The sequence below is a fragment of the Ylistrum balloti genome, unplaced genomic scaffold, assembly GCF_031769215.1.
Source record: "Ylistrum balloti isolate Yb309-2 unplaced genomic scaffold, AGI_CSIRO_Ybal_v1 Utg370554, whole genome shotgun sequence".
Classification (NCBI taxonomy): domain Eukaryota; kingdom Metazoa; phylum Mollusca; class Bivalvia; order Pectinida; family Pectinidae; genus Ylistrum; species Ylistrum balloti.
The window spans coordinates 1486530-1497488 of record NW_026782349.1 but is presented as its reverse complement, the minus strand read 5'-3'; the positions used below and the strand labels follow the sequence as shown (position 1 = coordinate 1497488).

At 34.1% G+C, this 10959-nt stretch overlaps 1 protein-coding gene across 1 annotated transcript; it reads left to right on the top strand.

The window, feature by feature from the left end:
* Positions 1–3350: 3350 nt before the first annotated feature.
* Positions 3351–10633, top strand: LOC132556184 (heat shock 70 kDa protein 13-like). The gene is made up of 6 exons (XM_060220574.1): positions 3351–3433; positions 6638–6727; positions 7264–7514; positions 7652–7871; positions 8964–9134; positions 9756–10633. Exons 1-6 carry the CDS (start codon positions 3409–3411, stop codon positions 10295–10297), a joined length of 1299 nt encoding a protein of 432 aa, XP_060076557.1. The 5' UTR covers positions 3351–3408; the 3' UTR covers positions 10298–10633.
* The last annotated feature ends 326 nt before the right edge of the window (positions 10634–10959 follow it).

The window sequence follows — 10959 nt, the reverse complement described above, 5'->3', positions numbered from 1 at the left end:
TCAAAATAATAATAATGATTATTTTTTACCCCTGTGTGTGCCGTTTCCATTAAAGAAAGTTGTAAATTTTACTGCGGTTTAGTGTGAAAATTACTCTTTTTTTTTTTTTGCGTAATCTTTTTTTTAATGAGAAATAATTTAATCTTGATTGTAAAGTTTTCTCTCAGTATTAAGATGGAATGAAAGTGAAGATGCAGACCCTAAACCTGGCGCCTGAAGGGTGGAGCTTAAATCCAAAAATGTCAAGTGCTCTTAGGTGCTTTATCATTACAAATTTCGTCGGTTGAGGGTTTTACCTTATCAGAAAGGAGGGGTAAATTTCATCATGTTTAATATGTTTAAATAACTTTTAAGCATATTTATTGCATTTTGTCTCAAAATTAACTGTGATCATATGAACTCAACTGAGTGTTAAGGTCTCTTAGGCCTATTCTAATGATTGGTGTGTATTAACTCAACTGAGTGTTAAGGTCCATTGGGTTTCTTGTTCAGATGATTGGCATGTACTGTTTACATGGTCAATTTCCAATAACTGATACTTGTTAATTCCATTAAGAGGTGAGACTCGGCTCAAGATCTTGAATGACCTTGACCTACTATCAATGCCACATTGGTCAATGTAAAGACTTTTGAATAACGTTGGCGACCATGATATAAAAGCACATTGATCATGTGTATTGCTAGAAAAGGTCACCATCCCGACTTACCCCTACCCCAGCTATGACACTGTGATGGCACCCCATAGAATTGCGTGGTAACAGATACTGACAAGGAAGCATTATGTACTTGAACAGAGAAACTATTTATCTGAACCTATCTCAAATTCCTGTCGCCCTTCATTACGAAGATACACTCCTCAGTGTTTAAAGACAAAACATACAATAAAGAGACTGAAGTCGGTAAAGGACGTGAAACATAAAAAAAAAAAAACCAGAAACTTTAAGATACAAAAACACCTACCGATTTCAAGCACGACGGAAAAAACCAGTTTCGTAAAAATTCATATTATATATAATTTCTAGTACCATAACTGTGTCAAAGAGCAACAAGGTAGTGAAAGTTCGGCGAGATCTAAAACACTACCATGTACAAACACAGGTGTCGGACGTCCAATGTGATTCCTGTCATTATAATGGTATATTCCACATATAGAACGTTCGCTCCTTGTGGGCTGCGAGCTGAATCGCTTTAAAATGAGGCCTGGCAAGAAAATGTGCCCGTATAGTTGCTCCTATCGAGATCCATTCGATGGGCTGAGAACACCGTTACCTATGTGTGAATACTGCATGGTTATTTCAAACACTTCGACTTACATAGTGTCGCTAGTCGGAGAAAATTCTGAAGTTTCAGGTTTGAAATGCGGACTTTTGTAGTAATGCAATGTGATTATGTAAAAGTCACGGCTAATTACTTTGTTGTCTGTTTCAGTTTTTTTCGTGAAAATATTGCTACATAATTTGTTATTTTAAACATGAATACCTCTTGACAGGTTCGTTTTATTAGTTAAATTGAATTGTACTGTATATGCAAATGAGTTTATGCCCAAACAGACGACTTTATGGAACATACATAGCATATACAGAAAAGATTGGATGCAGGGCGTATGTCTGCTCCAAAAGAAAGCCATAAAAGTTAGATACAGTAGAGCCAACTAATGAATTAATCTACACAACAGTTTCGCGCTTGTTCCTCTCGTCAGTGTTATTAAGGGGCTACAATTTTGAAGGCCAAGAGGCAACTAAGGTAAATCAAAAGTGATCGAAAGACACTGGGCGATTGTCCATTGAGTTAAAATTCCAGTGTAAATTCTGTTTAACACAGACAAACAGGGTTCAATTTTCCTTTTTGAAAGCAAACTCTACAATCAATAACGTAACGGTAGCACAGTGGTAAGATCCCTGCTCTCAGCTGCAAAGTTCTTGGATCGAATGATCATTTATCACTTAAACGAATTACAATTAAAACGGCACTGCAATATGTCATTCCATTTCTATGATTATTTGTGCTATGATGAAACCATGTGTCAACGAGGTGGAGGGAGTTACTTTTTACACATTCCGGCAGATAATAAATATAAAATTTTGAAATTTCAAAGCTCATCTTTTTTTTTCTTTTTTTTTTTTTTTAATTATTCGGGTTTTCACCAAAAGTTGAATAGACCTATTGTGTTTGTTATGTTTCTTCTTGTTCTTCTTCTTCCGAATTTAAATTATAAGGGATAAACACGCAACCTATATAGTATGTTATGGAAGTACATCTGAACATATAAACGCCGCATTTTTAAGTAGGTCAAAAATCCAAAATGGCCGCCATGATCAATTTATCAGAAATTCGAAAAACAGCAATAACTCGGAAACTATGTGTCGCTACAATGGAAAGGCCTATAGACTTGATATCTAATACATATAAAGTTGATATAATTACCCATAACTGTTGTTAATATGGATGACCATGGCGTACTTTCAAGATCACAGGGGTCAATTACATCAATAGCATTAAATGGCGTTTTCTTTCTTTTTAAGAAGAATACAGTTACGTGATTTGGTCAACAACTATCTGCGGAGACTTGCTTTTGAATGGTATAAGCAAAACTTCCACAAAAGGCAAACTTCCGGTTTTCCATAGGGGCCAATGTTTCCATTAAGTGTTATATGGACCATCAAACGTTTACAATCTTCTTGAGTTCTGTGAAGCCTGAGGACTTGATATTTCACATTTATAGCGTGCAAACATAATGGTCAATCGAGTATGATAATATAAATGACCTTTACCCATCTTCAAGGTCTCAGGCGTCAATCATGTAACAAAAATCCTAAGAATTCAATTTAATATTTTTAGAGGTAAACAATTGCGAAATTTTTTTCAAAACCTCCAGTTGTACTGTGAACACTTACTATTGATTACAAAAGTAATGTTTTCCAAAAATTCATCTTCTGTTTTTTTTTTTCGGTACAGTTCAAAATTAACGTTATACACATTATTTTGGAAAACAGTACGCTCAGTGCTTTGATCTTTTACTCTTGATTCCTTTTGTACTTTGATTCCATACAGAGTGCCGATGTATTGCAGGCATTGCCTTTAATTGCAGGCCAAAATAAGTGAAAAAATGTCAAAATTGTCTATGACAATTTCTAGTTTCCAACATGTTTTTTCCTATTAGTTTCCTTTGTATAAATATATATTACAAACTGGTAGCTATTAATTAGAACGTGTTTTTTCCTTCTTCTTCTTTCTTAAGAAAATATCATATGTATTTGTATCCGGTCCGCCGCCGTTTCCGACTCATTTTAAAGCGTTTGCGTGATTCAGTAATACACGTTGATTTCCGGTACATTTGACAGCAGATTGGTTGAGCATATGGGAAGAACAACTTTTCATTTCAGACAAGTTTAGACTGCGACACATGACATGGGAGCGACATTTATTATTATTGGTATGTATGTTAATTCAGACAGTTATCAGGATTAGTTGTTGGAATCATAATTGTTGGTCTAAACCTGATCACGCCGAATGAATCTCGTGAACAGGAAAGTTACCCAGACATGTTGTCAGTGACATTATCATTTGTCGATCGCGGTATCGCGCTAGCCAATATATTTTACATATATTTTCTATATCATCTGTATTGACCTGTATGAAATAATTGCGAATATCCTTTGTTATACATGGTTGTCAATTGTATAATACAAAAATAAATGTTGTAACATCTTTATTAACGAATTGACGGGCGCGTGAACACCTCGCATGACACTCTCTCCTACGTGATAGCTCAGTATAGTGTAAGTGTGCGCGCTGCACATTAAATTCAACAGCGCATTTCAATAATTTTCAGCCGGTCAATCAGAATGGCGATAATTTAAGATGAGCGAATTTGAGGTCGTATCTGTGGATATTTCTTAGAAAAATAATGGTGTTTTACCGGTCAGTTTTTTCATAATAATAAATATGATAGACCCATTTCAATCCATTTATGTGTTTGTTTGGTGACAAAGCTTACATGCCGCAACAAAATTCTCGGATGAAAGTATCAAGATCTTCAAAAACAATCAAATTTGGTTAACTGGTTAATGTTTCAAGAAATAAAGAAAATTTGGTGCACTACAGTATGTGATCAATCACAGTTATTTTGATGTTGACAGTTTGTGTTCTTGTGTATATGTTGTGACATCCTGATATTGGTTGGCATTATACAACAGGTATTTGAGCAATAGAATTATTTTAATTCATTTGTGTGAAATGATCTTTATAGTTAATAAAAATTAAAAGCAATACAAGCAAAGTCTGGAAAGTGAAAATGTTGTCAGTAATTTGGATTAACATTAGCAATGGGAAGGTGCTGAACATCTATGCTCCATGTCTTTCACTTTTGGATGCTCCATGAATTTCATTTCTGGAAGAATTTTGTCTCAGATTGATCAGCCTCTGTCACCTCTCCTCCTGGAATGAATGAAATGAAGTCTTGCAAGTACTGGTTTAGAGGTTTGCATTTGTAATACCCAAAAATCATTAAAAGATCATCATTAACGAATTGCTTTGCATGCGAAAAGCTAGAAAGACATTCACTCCAACATTGTAGCTCTATAGTGTTCAACGGTGCATTTCAGTAGTTTAAAGTCGGTCAATAAAGATGATTCTTTGTATGATATAAAAAGAATTATCAAAAAATCTCAATTAATGAACTGCTGGATGCGGAAAATGTCCCAGGACACACACAGGACACTCATTTCTCTTAGGACACTCATTAGATTCACCCATTTTTATCATGTGGACTTTTGACTTCACAAGCAGATGCTTTTGGTTACTGTAGGTTACTGTAACATGTCAAGCAATCAGAATAATAAAAAGTAAAGTGTACTGTGATCAAATCCATCCACCATAAAAAACGAGCATATATTCCTTTGGAAAATTAGTGTATTTTTTCTAATACATTTTTCATCATCCTCCCAGATACGATTAAATATTCCATCAATCCATCCTTAGATGCTAGTGTTTTGTTGTCGTCAATCAAATGAATAAAAATCGGCCATGAATAATAGGCTACACCCTTTGGCAATTTTTGGTTAAAAAGTCCAAGCATGCGCATCTTACTTATAAGAATGTTTCAAAAAAATTATCACTTTTGATGACTCATTTCTGATTTGAATTAACTAGCAAGTTGTAGACCAACAGATAAAAAAAGAGAACTTTATTGAAATAGTTTATGTTACAAAAAAGAATACCAAGATATATTGCTTATTTGAGAAAAAAGTATCAAACAATAAAAGCTTGAACACACATAATCATAGACAGTCACTATTTTCGGACCATGATTGACAGATTTTACTTTTTTAATTTCAGCAAAATGTCATTTCCATTCAAATGATGATTTTATGTAATATATGTGTTCTTCTTAGCACTGTATGCTAATAAAGCACCTCTGTAACTTAATATTATCAGCAAATCAGTGGTATCAGTAGAAAAACACTGTTGTATAAATGGTTGCTTTTTAAAAAGTAAATCTTATAGTATGAACACATTTCATTTTGGCCAACAATGTGTTCTTGTTGCAAATGCTTAGAAGAATACTACACGTTTCTATATCAGATGATCCTGCTTTTGAGTAACTAATTAATTACTTAATTACTACATTTGCAGATCTTTAGTTTACTCAAACTTAGCTTAAATATGCAATTATAAACCTCATGGTCTGAACATAAACATGCACAATGTACATCTGTGTCCTTTGAAATATTAACAATAGGGGAAATGTTTCAACTGAATATGAGGAAAAACATTTCTTCCTGTATATCAGGCAATGAGCAATAGCTATCTTTTTGTTAACGCAACAGAAATGGAACAAGCAGAAAAGTAGAGGTATTTTCATGCTGCCCAAAAATGGTTGTGGAAGCATATAATTTCCATCATGTCCGTCAATCTGTTCATCCGTCCTTTTGTATCTGGAACATAACTTTGCCTACAAATAAGCAAGGATCATGAAAGTTAGTGCATTCGTTGATCATACAAAGAAAATATGCTCTGTACCAAATTCAGGGCACTTGACCCCTCATTTACTTATTACCCTTTGTTAATATTTTTTGTCAGGAACATTACATTGTCTGGATAGTGAATCATGATGTGTACATGAGTAATACAAAAGCAAGGTGCAGTCTGGGTCCATGACCCCTCATTACAGAGTTATTGCCCTTAGTTAAAATTTTGTGTCATGAGCTTAGCATTACTTGCACTAAAATTTGGATCATAACACCTGTTGTATACATTGATCATGTAAAGAGAATGTACAGTATACCAAATTCAAAATTATTACCCTTTGTCATCAGTTTCACTGATACTCTGGTTTATATTTTTTATATTTTTTTTTTTATATTTATATTTATATTGTAATTAATTATAATTATGAATATAATTTTTTCGTAGATTTGTACTGATTTAGAAATCTTGATTTTACTGGGCATAACTTGAAATTTGAAATGTAAATAAAACTGCAAGCCGGGCATCAGGCTATATAGGGAGACATAAAATTGTAAACTTATACATAATACATGCATTTAGTTAAGGTTAGGTCTAGATTTGCTTGGCTAGAGAGTTTTACAAGCCAAAGGCTTTAATTTTTGACTAAAATTCTTTTTCACTGTTACAGGTACTGCCATAATGGCGATTTTTATGGCTGGTTATTTTGCACAACATTACCTGCCTCCTCCCACACCAAAGATTGTGGGAATTGACCTGGGTAAGTTACACAGGTATTCTGATGTCGTTTAGCAAAAAATGCAGAGAGAAAGTCTGATTGAAAGTTACTGTGTATTTAATCCTATATGTATACAATAAACAATTTTCTCTGTTTGTTAAATTTATTTTAAAACAAAACACAAACATTCAAAACAGTTAATGCAATTTTATTGTGATTTGAATATTTTGTTTAAAATATTATTATATCGTCACATCTCTGGCATGTGTTATCCTACACAGTTTTAAGGTATAACTTGAATAAGTCTTTAATTGGGCAATAGGTCCATGTCTGGTAATAACCCTATGTAAAATCTAATACTACTATTTCCATGTCCTATGATAAACCCACTATCCTGAAGCTTGTTTTGTTTTATGTATTTTGTCAGTCCCCAAGGCTAGCTGTTGCACCATAAATGTGTTATGATTTCAACATCTCCAATACTTTGAATGTTACAAGTTAAATCACAAATTGGTCAGTTGCATTTTTCAGACTTGTTGCATGTACAAGATTTTTAATGCAGGCGTGTTTCTCCATAGGGACGACCTACTCGTGTGTAGGTGTTTACCATGCAGTAACTGGTAAGGTGGATATTCTAGAAGTTCAGGACGGTCATCAATGTATTCCCAGCGTAGTTGCCTTCACTGACAGAGGTGTTCTAGTTGGTTATGATGCAGTCGCTCAAGCTGAAAATAACCCTAAAAATACTATTTATGATGCAAAGCGCTTCATTGGCAAAGTAATAACAGAAGAGGAGTTATCACAAGCACAGCAACGTTACCCGTTTAAGGTAAGGATTACTTATGAAATGGTTTACATACCCCTTCCATAAGGGGTTTGGCATATGTTACCAATGTCCAGCCATAAATTCAAAAAAGACTAAATTTCACTTATAAACCAATAATTGATATCTTTTTATTGATACAGATTTTATCTGACAGAACTGGTATGGTACAGTTTGTTTTATCCGTGAACAACACAGAGTTGCGTTTACGCCCAGAGGAGATAGGGTCAGTGATTATTGACAAGCTAAAATCTACAGCGGAGGCGAACCTTAGTGCTCCAGTAACAAAAGTGGTGATGTCTGTCCCGGCTGAGTTCAATACATTACAGAGAAATTACACAAGGAAAGCTGCAAGCTTGACTGGTGAGGATCTATTAAAAGAGGAAATGTCTATGATTAATGGTGATACCTGTCATTATAAAGATTAGTAATCAGATTACACTGTAATATACTTATTTTAGTGCAAACCCTAAAAAAGTAGGTTATGATTTATTAGCACAGATATAAATTATCACATCCAGAAGGGTTCAATTCCAGAAATCTGAGTTTCAGAGATCAAATTGAGACTTCAGAGACACGCACGAATAACAGCTTTTACCTGTGTTTGATTGTTAACACCCTTTTGTCAATAGAATGGTCTAGTACCGGTAGTTATGGTCAGATTACTGTTAGAACTGCATTTTGTATAGAGACATACCTGGTTTAAAATTTTGAATTTTAGCACGGTACATGAAAACGCATTGCAAAAATAGCGCAAAAAGTTCTGAAATTAAGCTTATGTTAAAATAAGTACATAAACTGTACCAGATACAAGTTCTACACAAGTAGGGTTGTGATCCAAAGTATCACAAGTCAGGGTCATTATAAATACCTTGTATTAAAGACTTTACTACTTCTACACAAGTAGGGTTGTGATCCAAAATATCACAAGTCAGGGTCATTATAAATACCTTGTATTAAAGACTTTACTACTTCTACACAAGTAGGGTTGTGATCCAAAGTATCACAAGTCAGGGTCATTATAAATACCTTGTATTACAAACAATGCCAGTTCTACTCAGGTAGGCTTGTGATCTCAAATTTTACAAGTCAGAGGCATTATATAAACATTGTACTACAGACTATACCAGAACTTCACAGGTAGAGTTGTGATCTGAACCTAAGACTACATTCTTATCTTGGCATTCAGTACTTTCAAAGATCCTTTGACATATTTCATTTTGAGATTTTCATTTTTAAATAATTGGTTGAAGTATAACAATTAGGTCTAAGTGAACATTTTGTATGGAAAGCAGCATTCATGAAAAATACTTCAAATTAAAGTTTCACATTCAGTACATTGCTCTTTGACAGTATGATTAGTGCACTCTAAGCGAGTTTAGTGTAAATCCAGTGTTGGTCTATATAAAGATCTGCAGTGCTCCTAGTTATCAGAAATGTATGTTTATATTGTAGGACTAGAGGTGTTCAGAGTGATCAATGAACCAACTGCAGCTGCCTTAGCATATGGTCTGCACACCAAGCCAAGCCTACAGAATGTTATGGTGGTAGATCTAGGGGGAGGAACATTGGATGTGTCCCTCCTCAATGTCCAAGGAGGGATGTTCCTCACTCAGGCCATGGCAGGTATGGGCTATGCACAGACTGTTAGATATCACTTAATCTATGTGCCTTTTAACAGACTGGTAAAGGTCACACTAAAGTGACTAAAATTTAAGACTTAAACCAATGTCTTCAAGTTCTGGTTATTGGTTAAAATTAAGTCACAATACTTCTTAAATATTTGGGCTGTTGTGAATTACATGAAGAAGAAAATAAAATTAAAGTCATCAACATTTTGATCCGTATAGAACTTTTTAACATCTTCTTTCTTTGATAAAAAAAAAGTAGTGAGGTTTTTAGGGTTTTTTTTTAGATTTTCATTGAAAGACATATTTCACCTATAAAATTAAGTTTAGGAAAAAAATACATTGTTTAATTTTCCAAGTTCTGTCATGGAGGTGCTGTGACATGCCTTAGCCTCATGTCAGTGTAAAAATATGATATTACAGCTTTGTATTTTTCTACATTGGATAACAGTATGACTGCAGTTTTCAGATGAAAAAATACTTTCCCATTTTCAATAAAAAACCTCCACATAACTACCTCATCAATTGAAAAGCTTTCGAAAACATTATACTATAAGATCGCCAAAGGGGAAACAACTCTAGCACAAGCATGTTTACTAAAATCTGCTTTGATTTACAGGTAACAACCATCTGGGAGGACAGGACTTCAACTTGAGGTTGTTTAATCATATACTTGACAGTATATCCTCCCAGTATAACCGCCAGCTAACTCACCGTGAGGATCTACAGAGTGTTCGACTCAGTGTGGAAAACATCAAGATTAGCCTGACCAGTCTAGAAAGCACTAAAGTGACCATTCCTCTGAAATCATTCGGACAAGATGTTGTTTATACAGCAACTATAACCAGATCTGAATTTGAGAAATTAAATCGGGATTTATTTGCTAAAATTCTTGTTCCAATTCAGACAGTTTTGAAAACTATAGAACTTCCCAAAGATGAGGTGGATGAAATAGTCCTGGTAGGAGGATCCACTAGAATACCAAAAGTACGAGAGCTTATACGTGACTTTTTCAATAAGGATCCTAATACATCAGTCGATCCAGAGTTAGCAGTAGCTATGGGTGTTTCTGTTCAGGCTGGCATTATTGGAGGGATGTGGCCCCTCACAGTCAGTGCCGTAGAGCTACCAACAGCCATCAAAAAGATTCAGATATCTTGATAAATGTCTCATATTTAATACAGCTATTATTAGGTATATATATTTATAAGAATCAAGTCTTTCAGAAAATGTGGGTCATTTGAGAAGTAAGAGACAATTCTGTCTGTCTGTCAATTAGTAGTGTGTGTGAAAGAGAGACAATGCATTTTAATAATGTACTAATGTGTGCAAAGTCTGGACATTTTAGACTTTTCTGTTGTTACTGGTATGTGAGAAGGGAAGACAATTTAGACTCTTTTAATTACATTATTTTAGCTGAGAAAGACAGACAATTTAGATTCTTGATTACATAAGTTTTATTGGAGAAAGGGAGAAAATTTGTAATTCACAATGAAATGGAAGTGTCAAATTGGATATTTTTTATTCCATTTTACATATTTAAGTAGAGTTTTACTACTACAAGTTATTCTGTATCAGTCCAGTACTGGTCCCATCAGCAATTACGATTGACATTTAACTTTCCACTTTAATTTATTTTCATTACAGAGAATTAAACATTTCTATAAAGTTTTCTGAGTGCCTCCAAAAGTAGTCTATTTGATTTGAAATAGGTTTAGAACATCTTTTATTTAAATCATATAATGTTTTTTCTCTTAGAAATATGAATGACGAGTATCAAGATATAATAGATTTTATATGCTGATGGAAGTATTTTTCAGTAG